This window comes from Rhinoraja longicauda, chromosome 11 (genome assembly GCF_053455715.1).
Source record: "Rhinoraja longicauda isolate Sanriku21f chromosome 11, sRhiLon1.1, whole genome shotgun sequence".
NCBI classification, from domain to species: domain Eukaryota; kingdom Metazoa; phylum Chordata; class Chondrichthyes; order Rajiformes; family Arhynchobatidae; genus Rhinoraja; species Rhinoraja longicauda.
In genome coordinates, this window is record NC_135963.1 from 21,254,645 (window position 1) to 21,272,988 (window position 18,344).

At 41.8% G+C, this 18,344-nt stretch overlaps 1 protein-coding gene across 6 annotated transcripts in view; it reads right to left on the reverse strand.

Moving 5' to 3' along the window:
- slc6a9 (solute carrier family 6 member 9) overlaps positions 1 to 18,344 on the reverse strand; it is a 210,944-nt gene that overhangs the window by 90,116 nt on the left and 102,484 nt on the right. Inside the window, exon 1 of one of the 6 annotated variants that reach the window (XM_078408433.1) lies at positions 11,929 to 12,092. The exons of 2 other annotated variants lie outside the window; for them this stretch is intronic. Coding sequence is in view for 1 of the 4 variants with exons in the window: in XM_078408431.1 (XP_078264557.1) it covers positions 11,608 to 11,622 (15 nt within the window). In the remaining 3 variants the exon portion in view is untranslated. 3 more of the 6 variants (XM_078408434.1, XM_078408435.1, XM_078408431.1) reach the window with 3 other exon arrangements.

The window sequence follows — 18,344 nt, forward strand, 5'->3', positions numbered from 1 at the left end:
CCTCTCTTAACTTTATAAACTTGTATAGGTCTCCCATCAACTTCTGACATTCCAGAGTAAACAATTTTGTCCAACCTCCCCTTAGATGTAAAACCCTCTTACCCTGGCGGCATTCTGGTAAGCCTCTTCTGCGCTCTCTCAAACCCTCTACATCTTCCTGTGATGAGAAGACCAAAACTGCACACAATACTCCAAATGCCGCCAAATCAAATTGTATAAAGCTGCAACATGAATTCCTGTCACTTCTGCTCAATGCTTTGACTGATGAAGCAAGAAGATCATATGTCTTAAAACTAGTCAAATGATTTGCATTCAAACTCCTATCAACAATATGCTACAAAGAAAGTGTTCCAAAATATGCTTTGACAACTCCGTACTCAGGTATTTTGCAGCAAATTCACAAATTACTTGTGAAATAATGCAAATATTTTTTCATAAAGCAAGTATGTGAAAATGCATCCAGACCAAAGTTATTTTTCCCACTTGAGTACACACTGTTGGAGGAACTGAACAGGTCAAGCAGCATCTGTGGAGACAAATGGACAGCCAACGTTTCAGACTGGGATCCTACCTCAGACTGATGGGAGGGGAGATAACTGGTAAAGAAAGGTGAGGAGAAGAGAGACATATACTCATGCGCGATAGGTGAATTCAGGGGAGGAAATGTTGATCAGCAGATGAGTCAGATGGGGGAGAGATAGGTGGAGATGGTAAACTAAGGCTGAAGGTGCAAGTGGAAAAGGTGCAAGTAGAGATGGTTAAAAGCTTCAAGTTCTTCGGAGTAAATATCACCACCAATTTGTCCTCGACCAGTCACATCGAAGCAATGGCCAAGAAAGCACATCAACTTCCTCAGAAGGCTTGACCACAACAAACCTCACCAACTTCTACAGAGGCAACGGAGAAAGGATTTTATTGAGATGCATCACAGCATGGTTTCAGAACAGCTCTATCCAAGACCTCAAGAAATTGCAGAGTTGTGGACGTAGCCCAGACCAACTTGCAAACCAACCTCCCTTCCATGGACTCCATCTACATTCCACGCTACCTTGGCAAGGTCACCAGCATAATCAAGGACCAGTCTCACCCCAGTCACTTTCTCTTCTCCCTTTTCCCTTCAGGCAAGAAGTATAGAAATTTGAAAAAAACATACCTCCAGATTCAGGGACAGTTTCTTCCCAAATGTTATCAGGCAACTGAACCGTCCCATCAGCTAGCGGTGGTTTTGACCTCCCTTCGGGGACCTTTGAACAATGTTTAACTGGATTTCCTCAGATTTTATCTTGCACTACATAATATACCCTTTATCCTGGATCTATACACTATGGGCAGCTTGGTTGTAATCATGTATAATCTTTTCATTGACTGGGTAGCACACAAGTAAAAAACCTTTCATTGTTCTGGTGAAATCATTATCATTTCTGATGTATTTTGTATAGCTACTAACCCACTTAATAGACATTAACCTACTTCATTGTAAGGTAGGCAAGGACTGGGAACGCAGCCGGAGGCTTTTATCGAGGTGCCGTGGTCTCGATGCCTCCCGAATCACCGCGTAGAAGCCCGGGCCAGGGCTCGGCCAGGGCCTCGCGGGTCGGTTGGAGGAGCCGGGCCTCGTGGGTTGGATGGAGGATCCACGCCTCGCGGGTCAGCGGAGTGGCCGACAGAGCCCGTGGCTTGGGCCCGGGTCAGCACCATGGAGGCATGTAGTGGGCCGTCAATAGTGGTGAGGCCTTGGCAGCGGTAGAGCCTCGGCAGTGGGGCCTTGGCAGTGGTGGTGAAGCCTCGCGGCGGCAGCGATGCATCGCGGGTCGACCCATGGTCAACGAGGACACGGAGGACCACCATGAGGGGGGAGGGGAGGAACAATGGAGGAACCGGCGTGGGGGTCCGCCATGAGGAAGGTGGGGGGAGAACAATGGACAAAAGGAGAGAGGGGGAGAACAATGGACAATGGGGACCCGGCCTGCTGCACGCTGGGAGGGGGAGAACAAAGGAGGAGTCAGCGTGCTTTGTAACTTTGTCAGCACTGTAGGTGGCTGTTATTTGTATACATTGGGCATGAAAGCAAAGAATTTCACTGTGCCTAGTCACATGTGACAATAAAGTATTCCTATTCCTATCCAAGGCAGGTTATCCTTCAGTACCTTTTGCTCCAAGGAAAATAAAGCCAGCCTAATAAAGGAAGACCTCCACAGTGGTGACAGAAGAATTCTATCTATATACTAAAACTCTCGTTTGTTTGCTTGTTTGTTCCTGAATTACAGCCAAAACGGTACACGATAGCACGACAATTTTAGGCCCACCTTACTCACCGTCGTCCCTTTGTTGCTAATGGAAGAAGTTTCATTGAAATCGTTATATTTTTAAAGTTATTCCCATTTAAAAGTTTAAATCTATCTCCTGGGGAGGGAGGAGGGAGGTTAAGGGGGGTTGAGGGGGATGGGACGGGTGGGGAAGAGGGAGGAGGGAGGGGGGAAGAGGGAGTAGGGAGGGAGGGAGGTGGAAGGGGGAGGAGGAGGGGAGAGAGGGGAGAGAGGGAGGGGGAAGAGGGGAGAGGGAGGGGGGGAGGAGAGGGTGCTGCACCAATGCAGGAGTGGTTTGGGCCCAACGGGTCCACTTGGTCTAGTAAAAAAGGAAAATCCCCAAACACTCGTCCGACAGATCAGAAACACTCTTCAGGAGTCAGGTGTGGATTTGTCAATGACCACTGTCTGCAGAAGACTTCATGAACAAAAATACAGAGGCTACACTCCAAGATGCAAACCATTGGTTAGCTGCAAAAATAGGATGGCCAGGTTACAGTTTGCCAAGAAGTACTTAAAAGAGCAACCACAGTTCTGAAAAAGGGTCTTGTGGACAGATGAGATGAATATTAACTTATATCGGAGTGATGGCAAAGTATGGAGGAGAGAAGGAACTGCCCAAGATCCAAAGCATACCACCTCATCTGTGAAACACGGTGGTGGGGGTGTTATGGCCTGGGCATGTATGGCTGCTGAAGGTACTGGCTCACTTATCTTCATTGATGATACACTTGCTGATGGTCGTAGCATAATTAATTCTGAAGTGTATAGACACATCCTATCTGCTTAAGTTCAAACAAATGCCTCAAAATTCATTGGCCAGCCCTTCATTCTACAGCAAGACAATGATCCCAAACATACTGCTAAAGCAACAAAGGAGTTTTTCAAAGCTAAAACATTGTCATTTCTTGAGTTGCCGTCAATCACCCGATCTGAACCCAATTGAGCATGCCTTTTATATGCTGAAGAGAAAACTGAAGGGGACTAGCCCCCAGAACAAGCATAAGCTAAAGATGGTTGCAATACAGGCCTGACAGAGTATCACCAAAGATACCCAGCTACTGGTGATGTCCATGAATCACAGACTTCAAGCAGTCATTGCATGCAAAGGACATGTAACAAAATACTAAACATGACTACTTTCATTTACATGACATTGCTGTGTCCCAAACATTATGGTGCCCTGAAAGGGGGGAACTATGTATTAACACTACTGTAATTTCTACATGGTGAAATCAAAATAGCCTTTATTAAAATCTGACAATATGTACTTTAACCATGTGATTTTGTCTTTTACAAATCTCAAATAGTGAAGTACAGATGCAAATAAAAAAATGATGGGTCTTTGTCCCAAACATTATGGAGGGCACTGTATGTAAGTAGGCAAATCTATAGGTGCAGGCAGCATTAAATGGCTAAATATGAAGTCATCTATTTTGATAGGAAAAATATTGATGTATTAAGCAAATAATGACATATGTCCTTGCAGATTGTAATTGAAAGCAAACATGCAGGTGAGCAAGTAATCAGGTAACAAACAGTATGTTGGCTTTCATTGCAAGAGCTTTTGAAATAAATGAGCACGGATATGATACTAAATTATACATGGTTTTTATGAGACTGCCACCCTGTAAGCATTCTTCCAAGGGTTGATGAGCTGGATGCCTATTAAGGGTGGACGTTTTCCCTAGTTTGGCATTTAGAAGCAGGAGCCACAGCCTCAGGATACAGGGTGGCGGACTGAGGCGAGGAAAAATGTCTTCACTCAGAGGATGGTCAACCTATGGAAATCGACCGCAGAGCTGTCAAGGCAAAAGTCACTGAAGGTATTTTAAAAAGATAAATCAAATTTCTAACACAAGGCATGAAAAGGATTGGGCTAAAGTTGGAATATAGTACTGAAATAGATTATCGATCATGATTGTATCGAATGGTGGAAGAGGCACCAAGGGCTGAATGGTCATCTCCTGCTCCTACATCCAATGGTTTTTCTTGCCTTTGGTGCAATGGGATTAGTTCAGCTTTAAAATGTATCATGTTCGCACAACATAATTGCCTCAGGTTTTCACAAAAACAATATCCTTGCCACAAAACCGAGGTGCACATTATTACCAAAATCCAAGTTTCTCTTGCATTAGTCAGTCCAGTCACAAGTACATTGGGTGTCCTGATTATGGTCAAATTGGGAAATCACAATGGAGGAAGAGGAAGGAGAAAATCTGTCACATCTTGTCAGCATCTTCCATGGACGGGTTGGAGGCTATTGCCTTAAACTATGTTCCAACTTATTTTACCCACAGCTCTGCATTCTCTGACCCCAGGCAAGCACAATACGGTGACACTGAAATTTCTGCAGCTCCAAATGCAGAAATAGTGTGGTTACACAATCTTGTACCATTATTCAAGCAATTTAACCTTCTGACATACAATATAATCTTGTGGTTGTACTCACAAAAGATTAATAGTGTGTGACTTTTATGGCTTTTATTTTATTACATCCCCAAGTTGCCCACTAAGTGATTATGTCAGAATCTTCAGACCTTAAATGTAAATTCCATTGTACATGAATGGGGAAGAGTCCTGGTTATTATTGGTTATCTTGACATTCAACACAAAGACCACAAAATGATTGTTTTAAAGTTGTGCAGTAATTCTGAACTCAATATCTGTTAGCTGCCTGTTTTATGTTCCCATGATTGAAAGGCAATTAATTGACACAGAGATCTGAATTTGCAGGTTCTAAAAAGCCACTCCATTAAAATAAAAAGTTCACCCTGTTCTTAAGCAAAGCTTTGATTATCGAGATGAGTTTGATTACCAACTCTTCTTTGTTTTAACATCAACTGGTTGGCAACAATAGCTTAATATCAGCTCTGCCATTTTAAAAGTCAACACTCTAGATATTGGTCTACCTTAATCATGCACAGATGAACCCAAGCTGAACACCAGCAAGAACCCCACACTATTGCTATTTATAAAGTCTGTCAACTACTTTCAGGTGAGTTGCTTGCTGATATTCACCAGCTGTTGCTCTGTCTTTACAAATGTTTTGGACTTCCTGGAGAGCATTAGGATTGTTGAGGTTTACAGTGAGCAGTATGACAAGTAGTGACAGGAGATTGAATGATTTATTGCCGAAACGCTCACATCAACTATTCACAAACATGAGCACTTTGATCTGTTTGTGTCTAGACGTGAGCATTGAAAGGAATTCCCTTGTAATAGAGAGAATAACCAGAGGCTGCACAAGCAGCACGAGTTAATAGTTCGCAAACGAGGGAGGAGGGGCAACAGGTCTCAGGTTGAGGTTGCCCCTCCTCAGGGGACAATAGGTTGAGGTTTATTATGGTGCACCGAGGTACAGTGAAAAGCTTTCTTTTGTGTACTGTGATCTGAGATACTGTGTACTGAGATACTATTATCTCAATGGTGTCAGGTTAGGTAAGGGGGAAGTGCAGCGAGACCTGGGTGTCCTTGTACACCAGTCACTGAAAGTTGGCGTGCAGGTACAGTGGGCAGTGAAGAAAGCTAATGGCATGTTGGCCTTCATAACGAGAGGATTTCAGTATTGGAGTAAAGAGGTTCTTCTGCAGTTGTATAGGGCCCTGGTAAGACCACATCTGGAGTATTGTGTACAGTTTTGGTCTCCTAATTTGAGGAAGGACATCCTTTTAATTGAGGCAGTGCAGTGTAGTTCATGAGATTGATCTCTGGGATGGCGGGAATGTCATATGAGGAAAGATTGAAAAGACTAGGCTTGTATTCACTGGAGTTTAGAAGGATGAGAGGGGATCTTATAGAGACATATAAAATTATAAAAGGACTGGACAAGTTAGATGTAGGAAAAATGTTCCCAATGTTGGGGTAGTCCAGAACCAGGGGCCACGGTCTTAGAATAAAGGGGAGGCCATTTAAAACTGAGGTGAGAAGGAACTTTTTCACCCAGAGAGTTGTGAATTTGTGGAATTCTCTGCCACAGAAGGCAGTGGAGGCCAATTCACTGGATGAATTTAAAAGAGAATTAGAAAGAGCTCTATGGGGCTAGTGGAATCGAGGGATATGGGGAGAAGGCAGGCATGGGTTACTGATTGTGGATGATCAGCCATGATCACAATGAATGGTGGTGCTGGCTCGAAGGGCTGAATGGCTTCCTCATGCACCTATTTTCTATGTTTCTATGTTTCTATTGAAAGGACATAGTGCGGGAGTCACTCAGCGGATTAGGCAACATCTCTGCAGAACATGGATAGATGACGTTTTGGGTTGGAACCCTTCCCTTTTTTGTAAACTACCCCAGTGCAATATGAGGTGCTGTTCCTCCAGTTTGCGTGAGGCCTCATTCTGGTAATGGAGAAGGCCAGGTCAGAATGGGAATGGGGAGGGGAGTTAAAATTATTAGCAACGGGGAGATCCAGTAGACCTTGGTGGACAAAATGCAAGTATTCAGAGAAACGGTCACTGAGTCTATGGTTGGTTTGGTAGATGTATGGGAGATATTGGGAGAAGGGAACAGTGACTTTGCTAGAGGCAGGGTAGGAGGGAATGTAGTCTAGATAACTGTAGGTTTGTTGTAAACGCCAGGGTATAGTCTGTCCCCTGTGATGGAGACAGAGGGATCAAGAAAGGGGAGAGAGGTGTCAGACGTACCCCTTTAAGAGGATTTAGCCAGACTTGACATTGTGCATGCTCATTTTCATTGGTGCTTTGTGCTCAGAAACTTGGCATAATCCACCTTGATGAAACATGCAGCAAAATTAAGGAGTATGCTGGCTGAATGTAGCAACCATTTTCAGTCCCTGGCAACACGCCGTCCATATCAAACATTACAGGCACAGGTCAATCCTGCATCACAAATCCTACAATTGCCTCCAAGGGTCATGTCATTTAACATACAATCTGACTGTATCCCTTGATCAGGTTTTGGACTTGCACTTTTCTATCTCTGAATATAACAACGATTTATCTAATAAATGAGCGCTCATTGAAGAACATGACCTGTTTGCAAGATTACGTTGTTCAATTTAAGATTTGAATGCTAAATATTAAAACTTTTGCATTAATGTATGAAAATCAATATGATGAATAAATGTAAATTTTCTCGAAAATACAAGCTTTTGCAGGAATTTACAGAACATAATGGGTGTGATCCAGTCATACATATCATTCTTCATATAACACACAATGCTTAAACAAAACATCGTGACTGTCCTCTAACTAAGTGAACTTTCATTGATTAATCCAGTTGAGCAAACAATTGAACAGCTTTCTCAGCTGCTTTTGGGAAGCAGTTAAGTCTCGGCCACATTGGTGCAAAGCTGAATTGGCAAACACGCCACAGTGAAGCTGTTAGATCACTTCACTGCAGCAAGTCAGCTTCAAGATTGGATCAATATTTATATACTAAAAAATATATTTTCCTGTTCTAAACTGAATGGATGTTCCACTCGGCTGGTTTCACAGGAACTTTGCTGAGGGAGCAGGACATAAAGCAGTGTTCAATCATAGAAAATGTCACAGCCGTTGTTGCTTGACAAGTTAATATGTTGCCTGGTAATGTTCTTATCAAATAATTGAGCTGATACATAAAAAGATGATCCCAGAATTTAATAGTATGTAAGGCAATCAAAAGATTAACCTTTCAAATTAGATTGTTTGAAAGTTGATACATTTAATTGAAGACATGTGGAAATTGTATTTTACCGTGCTCTAGATAATCTTCTATTTGAATTAGTCTGCCCGTTATCTTCAGACTTATTTGTAACTAGACCAAGTGGACCTGTTGGGGCTAAACCACTCCTGCATTGGTGCAGCACCCTCCCCCTCCCCCTCCCCCTCCCCCTCCCCCTCCCCCTCTCCACTCCCCCCCCCCCCCCCCTCGCTCTATCGTGTACCATAATTGGCTGTAGTCCAGGAACAAACAAACAAGTTTTAGTATATAGATAGATGGAGAAACATTGGAAACACAATGGGAGAAGCTGATGTTATTCAACAAACGCTTGCTGCTTTGGTGAAATTATTTGCTTAACGTTTTGCGACACTACTCAATATACCATCTCACTCCCTTCTCTCAAGTCATGCAGAGAACTGCAAAAAATGGGATTGATGTGTCATAGAACATATTTTAATATTCAAATAGCTATAGAATGCTACTTACAAAGTCAGAAAACAGAAATGTTAACTGAAATCTTAAATGAAATGCAATTGCAACAAATTGTTTCCACATAGGCAAGCAAACATGAGTGCGTGTTTTTCATCTGAGTCAATCTGTTAATTACTGATGATATTCAAAGTATGTGCTCTTGGAACTATAATTTCAACTCTGCCATTTCTGTCTATCCTATATAACCTTCCACCTGACCCACCTTGCTTATTACGTATCTGTCCACCTCCTCTTTAAAAATATTGAAAGACTCCACTTCCGCTGTCCATTCAGGAACAGAGCTCCTTAGACTTACAAGAGAGAAAAAAAATCACCCCATCTTTATCTGAAATGGGCGGCCCTGATTTCACAACAGTGACACTTTATTCTAGAATCTTCCGCAAGAGGAAATATCCTCCTGCTTCCACTCTGTCATGACTCCCCAGAATTTTACTTGTCAAATAAAGTAAATTTCACTCTTCGTCAAAGAGTCATACATCAATGAAATACACCCAAGTCCACACTGACCATCGAGCACCCATTTAGATTAATTCTGTTATCGTTTTAATCTCCCCTCTTTCCTGTTAGCCGTACCCAGATTCTAAAGGGCCTGTCCCAGTTACGCTATTTTTAAGGCGACTGCCGGCGACTGTCAAAGTCGTAGCAGATCGCCGAAATTTTCTTTTACCCTACGACAATGCCGAGTCAGGTCGATACAAGTTACTTTTCTTGTGAAAATAGCACCTGGCTAAGAGATTACACCGTCTTCGGAAACATCGCAAAATTCCCACGCTTACCTGACCGTCAAACTGTCGCCTCCAATCTACCTGTCAAATGTTCTGACGGTAAATAAATTGGTTAAACAAAACTATCTTCTGGTATCTTCAAATGCCTTTTCTTAATTTAATATTACGTGCTTCTAAATGCATCTGCGACAACCTAGCAAACCTGGGGACAGCATGCGACAGCGCCCGCAATAAGCTACGATACCTGGCGATAAGCCAGCTGTCGCCGAGAAATTTATATCTGGAAATATTTTCCGCGACGCGCCTAGATCCGCTACGATTCATTGAAGACTCCTCACGATCGTGCCCGCGACACCCCGGCGAACGTTCGGCGACAGCCTAGTCGCCAGCAGTCGCCTTAAATTTGCCTAAGTGGGACAGGTCCTTAACACTCACTTACAGCAGGGGTAATTTACCAATTAAATTATCAATTTGCACATCTTTGTGTTTTGTGAGGAAATCAAAACACCTAGAAAATGTTAAAGTTTGACACACAGAAAATAGGTAAACTCCACACAGACATCACCAAGCTCAGAATTGAACCAGCATAACTGGAGCCGTGAGCCGAACCTTTACAAACTGAGCCACTTGTGCTGTGTCAACTCCAGCGAATGCAAGTCAAGCCTGTCCAGTGCTTCCTCATTTATTTCAGCTGCACTTCGAGTAAAACTTGTTCTACAATCTTTCCTTAAATAAAGAGACCATTACTGTGCAGGCACCATGCTTCATCAACTGAAGCATAAGCTTTCTACTAGAACTGGAATTCATTTCCACCTAGTAATTAGCAATAATGTTCTGTTAACTTTCCTGATTACAGTTTGTATATGCGTACTAGCTTCATTGTGGATCATGCACTGGAAGATTCCCCTTAAAATGACTACAACTGCATCTCAATTGACCAATTCCTCAATTTAATTTGTCAGCACATTAACGAACAATACTGATGATACAAGAAGTGCGCAAATGTTCACCAGATTGACTCCAGCAGTGAAGGAGGGGTTGACAGGAATGTCCTTTGTGGAAAGATAAAGTGGATTGGGCTGATTATGCCTGCAGTTTAGAAGAATGAGAGGCAATCTCACTGAAACATAAACAATTCTTTAAAAAGCTTGGGAGGCTAAATAAAGGACCCTAGCACCAGGATTACAATCTAAATACAAGGTGTCAGCCATGCAGAATTGAGATGAAAATAATTTCCTAAACCAAGAGAGTGGTGATTTTTTGGGTTGCTCTACCCATGAGGACAATTTCTGAATATATTCAAGACAAAAATGGATGGATATTTGGACTTTAAGGAAACTAAACTGGGATTGCAGTAGAAGATCAACTATGGTCTTAATGAACGATGGAATGGACACAAGGTATTGAACGGCCTACTTCTGTTTTATTTCTCACGTTGTTATGACCATCCTTCCGTATACTGTGTCTTTATAAAGAAAAGTAGAAAATGAATGATCTTTTTACTCATGGCAGATTCAAGCCCTAAATCTGTTCTGAGCAAATGTACTGAGCATTCTGCAGTCAACAACAGCCAGTTGGACATCAATGCGTTTTTGCTGGAGCATGAACATGCAAGTCACATCCAGAATTCTTTCTCCCTTCCACACTAATTGTTCCACCCATATATACAGGGAAGCAATTTCCACCCCAAAGAATGCCAACTTTATTTGTTTCCCTCAATCTCATGCCCTCGCCATCCTATTACAATTTAATTAAGGATGTACATCTTTAAACAGCTTATTTCTTCCAGTTATATTTTGTAAATTCAGCAAGCCAGACTTGGATCAGTAATAGAACAGAAAAGAATAGTGACTGCTTTCCAATATCCTCTACATTTTCACTAGCATTTGCTTTGGAGGTAAAGTTTGGATGCTTTTGAAGAAATATCGTCCCCAGGCACTCCACGGTTTTTAAACAAACAAGTTTGTGATAAGTATCAGATTTTCATTACTTCAAGCTGTTCATACTTGTCTTCTCAAAGTTCCTTTGCTATCATTGTGACACATCCAGTCACTGATTATCAATAAACTGCATGGCGTAAGAATTGCTCAACTAACTCTGAAGATCATCAAAAGGAAGCAGATTGTACTGATGAATATAAATATTTACGAGGAAAAATTCCGGATTGAAAGTCAAATATCGCAGATTTTTACTTGATAATCTACTTCATCTTATTGCAATTATGCTCACCATCAGAAGATTTGTTATCAAATCCTTGCCATTGAAAACTATCAAATAAGTACAATTTTCAAATCAAACAAATTAAATTCTGTTGCAAAGGCCTTTTTTGTCTGATTAAAAAAGAAGCAGTTCTTCAATGCATCACGAGCATAATAATAATAATAAATAGTAATAGTTTTGAATATTTTTCACCTACCGCAAACAGCCTCATTCCTAGCGAAGAACTTAGTGAAGAGCTTTTACCTTTTTGGGTCTTGGAGGGCAGAAATCTTGCCAGGGTGAAAATGTTTTGGTTGTCTACCAAAATAACACCGGTTTGGCTCCACGGATAAAAAGCACAGAATCACTAAACACTTGGCTCTTGACATAAATCCCAATCGGACAATTTGCCATAATGATTTTTGCTCCTTACAAGTGTTGCTGAATCATCCGCGTGTCAAATTCACATAAAAAGCAACAGAATATTATGTGCTGGTAATAGGGGAAGAGGCTCTCCCCAGTAACTGCACTTACTTACACACACTCCACCACCCAAAAATGCTCTCTCTCTCTCTCTCTCTCTCTGCGTCTCTCTCTGACTCTCCCACTCTTCGCCTACTCAGGCTGAAGTGCTTTTTCTTAAAAATAAAGTTTCCAAAATGCACGCTGACAGACTTTTAAGAAGGTAGGGCCTGTATCACATGGAGGAAGCCACATATAGTCGTCAGGGACTCCCTGAGCACTCACAAAAAGAGAAGCAGGGGGGACAATACACTTTCTTGATAAATGCCATTCCTAAGCACCTCACACCATCACCCCTGGAGCCTTGAACAATGCTGCTTTGATGCTGACACAAACTCCCCCTTGGTCAGTGAAGGTTTTTTTCTCAGTGCTGGGGTTAGCTCAATACAAGACAACTCTTATAAAAGGGACTGCATTCGCATTCAACCTACTCTACTCAAGTTCTCACATCCTTCTCCGGATAGCTAGTTATGATTAAGATTTATATATATATTTAATATATTAAACAATTTAATTCAAACCAGAATGGAAGGAAAATAAAAGTTTCTATCAATCCATAGTCAGAATTTTTGTCTCTTTTGCACCTTTTCTCTCAACAGACCCCTGCAGAAAAATAAGGATCCTCTGATCAAGGTTGATTAATGTGAGAATTAAGTCCACCTCGTTTAACGCAATAGTTCTTTCAACCCCTTTGCCACTTCCGTGCAATTATTTGCCCTGCTGTCTCAAGCTCAATGTAGGAAGCCTCCTCTGTCCCAAAGTTGTACTAATTTTTTGGTTGCTCAGGGCAGAGACTCGCCAGAAGTATTCTTTGAAACACTTGTTGTCATCTCTCTGCCTGAATACAGAGCCTGTAACTCACTGCTACTGCAGGGAGATCCTGCCAAACTCACACCAGGAAGCAGGAAGCCTCGTACTTGTTCTATTTTTACTGCTGGTCAGTGATGATAAAACAGGACCACACAAAAACCTTTTGTCATCATCTCTGGAACTCAGAACATTAATTACAGGGCATTAAGCAAATTGCCGGAGGAACTCACCGGGTCAGGCAGCATCTGTGGAGGCAGAGAATTGGTCGGCATTTAAGGTTTCGACCCAAAACGTCCATCATCGGTCTGCTTCTACAGATGCCTCCTGAGCTTGTACCTTGCTCTAGATTCTGACATCTGCAGTCGCTTGTGTCTCCATTAATAATGGGGTACAGCATTAAAAAAAGTTACAAGGTTTGCCATTGGTTTGGGTTCAATACAAGATAGTACATTGCCAAAAATACTGGATTTGACCCACCTTCACATAAAGAAAGTGTAGGAAAATAACTGCAGATGCTGGTACAAATCAAAGGTATTTATTCACAAAATGCTGGAGTAACTCAGCTGGTCAGGCAGCATCTCAGGAGTGAAGGAATGGGTGACGTTTCGGGTCTGAAGAAGGGTCTCGACCCGAAACGTCACCCATTCCTTCTCTCCTGAGATGCTGCTTGACCTGCTGAGTTACTCCAGCATTTTGTGAATAAATACCTTCACATAAAGAAAAGTGAAATTAAATCAATTTCGTTTCATTTGATGATGCATCGTTCTTATCGTGCAAATGGGTCCAATCTTTTAGGCAAGGTGACAGTGCAGCTTGATTTATAGATAGGAAAGTCAGGAGGGGGACATTAGTGGAGGGTATTTACTGTTATAATTTTCCAATTTATTCAGCCACGAGATAAAGAGGAGGGAGGGGGAGGGGAAGAGGGGGGGGGGGGGGGGGGAGAAGAGGATGGGGGAGGGGGAGAGCGGAAGAGATCAATATTTGAATTATTTCAGCAGTCGGTGATCTCCTTGCATTGGAAGATCATTTACTGCTTATCTGCCTTTTGGAATTCACAATGATACAGGATTCTGTGGTATGCCGTTAAATAAAGTATAGTGTTCACTTCACTTTCAATGACAGATTCGAAGTTTGACCGGGGCTGGGGATGTTGATAATCTTTCTAAAATTCTCTAGCCAGAGAACAACACAGATTTGGGGAGAGAAGAAAATGGAGATGCTTGAATCCAGAGCAAAAAAACAAATTGCTGGAGGAAGTCAACGCATCATGTAGAATCTGTGCAGGGGAAAAGATAGTCAATAAGTTGGGTCGAGACACAACATCAGGACTACACAAGTTAATTGTTGAAGATCTTCAAAGATGGTCAATAGTTTTTTGGAAGTCAGAGTACAGAGATTCTATGGGAAAGATTAAATTATATTAAACCAAAGATAGACACAAAAAGCTAGAGTAACTCAACGGGACTGGCAGCATCGCTGGAGAGAAGGAATAGGTGGTGTTTCGGGTCAGACCCTTCTTCACCCTAGTCTGAAGAAGGGTCTTGACCTGAAATATCACCCATTCCTTCTCTCCAGTGATGCTGCCTGTCCCGCTGAGTTACTCCAGCTTTATGTGTCTATCTTCGGTTTAAACCAGCATCTACAGTTCCTTCTTACACATTCGATTACATTAGTTGCATATCCACCAGTGTGCAATGAAATTCTTCGTGAGTAGCTCATACAGTAGACAGTATATATAATGATGGATACAACAATAAATACAAAGAAGAATGCAAAACAGCAGAGTGGTGCAAAGATTGTAGTGCAGTCTGCATTAGTGCAAATAAACCAAAGTGCAATAATGGAATAACTGAATGAGGTGGAGTTAGGAGTACAAGTACATGTCAGCACCTCCGGGAAGGGGATGTGAAAGACATGATTGGGCTGATAGTAGTGGGAGGAAAAGCTGTTCTTATGTCTGGGACTTCAAGATCCAGCATCTTCTCTAGGAAGGTAGAAAGAGAAATGGGAAATGGCCAGGATGGAAGACAGTAAAATCCTCGCCAGTAATTCCAGTCCTCCTGGTGTAATGCACCGTGAAGATGGACCAGATGGAAGGAAGTGACGAGCTTATAATGGACTAGACTGTGTCCACCAATCTCTGCAGGTACAGGTTGCCATGAACAAAGCACTTGCCATACCAGGCTGAGACGCATCCCATCAGAATATGTTTAGAGGTTCAGGAAATTCCCTATGGACATGACAAATCTTCTCAGATGCCTAAGCAAGTAAACCCACTGATGGGCTTTCAATATCACTGCATCAGTATGAAGGGATCAGGATAGTTTGCTGGTGATACAGATGCCACGGAACCTAAAACACAATCTCTACGGTAACTACCACCCCATCTCTCCCTCTGATTTCCTTAGGTCAATAATCAGTTCTTTCATCTTGTTGACATTAACGGTTAGGTTTTTGTTCTGACACAGGTTGAAGGGGATCAGTCACAATCTGAGAGAGTGACAGAATAGGCTCGATGGAACAGGTGGTCTACTTTTCCTCATATGATCTGGCTATATTTTTTATGGTACATCGGCCTCTGTAACTAGGAGTGAGCTCAAAATGCGTAGAAACTCCCATGGACTCGAAGGAGCAGCAGCAAACTGATCACAACTTGTGAGCTTGAGGAGGATTGCATTTTCGAACCAGTTTTACAGGCCTTTCCAATCAATTACAACATCATGTGGTGTGCAATCTATAATTAATCCTCTAATAATAACTATAATAATCAGTCATTGGTTCAACACCTTTTTACATCTCTTACCTGAATATTAACGGGATTTCATTTAAGAAAATATTTATTTTCACTTATAAAAGCATTATAAAAAATATAAACATTCATAAACAACAAGACAGAAAGGGATTGACACAAAATATTTGCTTCAGAAGGCCGGCACGGTGGCGCAATGGTGGAGTTGCTGCCTTACAGTGCCAGAGAGCCGGGTTTGATCCTGACTATAGGTGCTCTCTGTATGGAGAGTTTGTACATTCTCCCCGTGACTGTGTGGGATTTCCCTGGGCGCTTCAGTTTCCTCCCATATTCCAAAAGGTTTGTAGGTTAATTGGCTTTGGTTTAGAAAATTGTAAATGATCCATATTGTGCGGGATGGTGCTGGTGTGTGGGGATCATTAGTCGGCAGGGGCTTGGTGGGCCAAAGGGCCTGTTTTCGTGCTGTATCTCTAACTAAACTAAAAGATATCCATCTTCCATTACTTGCACACGCTATGGGAGGTAAACCATTTTGTCAATTAACCTGAACCCGATACGCAACCTGTGGTACTTGGCAGGAATGGCCTGCATCCACTCCTACCTCAGCACTGGCATCCATGTGGACGGTGTCCCGATTCTGGTCAGTTAGACATAGTGACGGCGGAAGCATCAACAGCAGCACCAGTGCCTGGCCACCGTTGCAGCCTGAAGTGCAGCACAAAGCACCAGCTACTATTTATTAGCAGCAGGGAATGAATGGTAACCAAAATTAATCCGGCTAGTAACCTGATACCAGATTTAGATTTCAATTAAAAACTTTGCTCACACAACTAGTAATTTGCAATTTAACATACATGCAGAATGATTGCCTAGCAACCACTGCCAGGTATCTATTATCCTGGCTATTTATTTTGTTAGTCACTATTTAGCATATAATCAGACAGTAATTAAAATCCAATTACCCTAATCAGTAGGATTAGTATTGTGCAAACGCAGTGCTGTTGCTACAATTCAAAGATTCCAATGGACATGGCCCCAACACCAGTTTTCTCTCCAGTTTGAACAAGGAACGCACTCCAAAATGTCATCTGTCTATCTCCTTCCACAGATGCTGCCTGACTCACTGAGTTCCTCCAGACCATTGTTTTTTGCTACACTTAGTAACACAGGGCCTACAAGCCTTGTTTTCAGCACTTATTTCCTTCATGTTTACTGTTCGTGTCTCGTAGGAATGCGAGTAAATTTGGATTGCTTTGTGAAGTTTTAGTAATCCTGGGAGTCCCCAATTATGGATGTTTCCAGACAACACATTCCAAGGTATTCGATAATGTTTCGAAAGTAACGCTACCCTAAGGAATGACACATTGTCCTCTGTTCTTTGCATACATGGCATCAGTGAACAAAAATGTCTCACGTCCCAGTAGAATTTGCAGTGAAATGATGGACGACAGAGTGGTTGCGTGGAGTTTGCATGAACTCTCCCCATGACTGTGTCGTTTCTGCCAGGTGTTCTGCCTTCATGGCCCATATATGTGGTTGTATGATAATAAGTCGCAAATTACTCTTGAGTTGAAAAAGATATGAAAGCAGCATCAATAGTGTGTGAGAAAGATTATGTTTCAAGCCTGCAGGGAAATAAGGGGAAGGGATTGCTCAGTTGTGAATCAGTATGGAAACAATGGGCTGAATGGTTTCCTCCGTGTTATAATACATAAATAAATAAATCCTGTTCTACTCTTAAAAAGATTGTTTTTTCGTTGGGCCAAAATGAAGGGAAGAACATTTTGAAATTGAATTTCTCGGCCATGTTATCACGTATCAGAGTGAATTCAAAAGATGGCTATGACACAGAAAACTGGCGACAAATGTTAAGTGAAACGATTTGGACTGCCAAAATACTAGGACTGATCAACAGGGAATCAATACTGGGATTGCAGTTGTTCACATTTTATGGAACAGGTTTGGTCTCACAAAAAACTAAGCCAAGATATGGGAGGACCTAAATAGGCCTTTGAAGTGTATTGCAAATGAAATTCAATACAGCAAAATGTGATGTTGCTGCTTTTGGTGGGAGAAATATGGAGTTACTTAGTCCCAGTTAGATTAAAAAAAACTGTGGGCTTGGAGTGTCAATTGCTCAACACTTATTTCAACATTATGTGATGGAAATTTGACTTCTCCTTTGAGATAACAACTATTCCAGGCTCTCTATTTTATCTCTAATTTAGGACATTGTATTTGTAAAAAAAAGAGTGAAATGAGCTGTTTAAAACCAGAATTACTCGATTGAAAGATACAGCTTGCAAGCAGACCCATCGAGCCATCGAGCCTGTGCCATTGTAGCTCCGTATGCAGTACAGAAGAGATTTATTACGATGCTAACTGAATTGGGAGATGCAACTGTTAGAGAAGATTGATCAGGTTGGGGAGATTTAAAGGGTGTATCAATTGATTTTAAGATTCTTCGCGGCATTGATATGAGAACATTATATGATAGATAGAATACTGGATGAGCCTAGAACAAGAAGGCGAATAAAATGAGATGACATCAGCAGCGGCCACAAATTCAGGAGAAATTTATTTGTTTTGACAGTGGTATGGGAAAGTCATTTAAATTATTTAAGCAAAGAACATTTCTGCATGTACGGGGATACCACATAGGTCTTGTGTAAAGGGAATATGCAAATATAAGAACATAGCACATATTTACTGAGTAGTAAAAATTGAGTGTTCTGACCAAGTACAATAGTTCTGGTCTGAGGCAAAGAGAGGGGATTAGGGAGGTGGGAGAGAAATGTTTCCTCTGTGTTTTTGCCATTCATGTTATGGAAAGTTGCCTTTACCGAATTCACGAATCACGATCCAAAAAT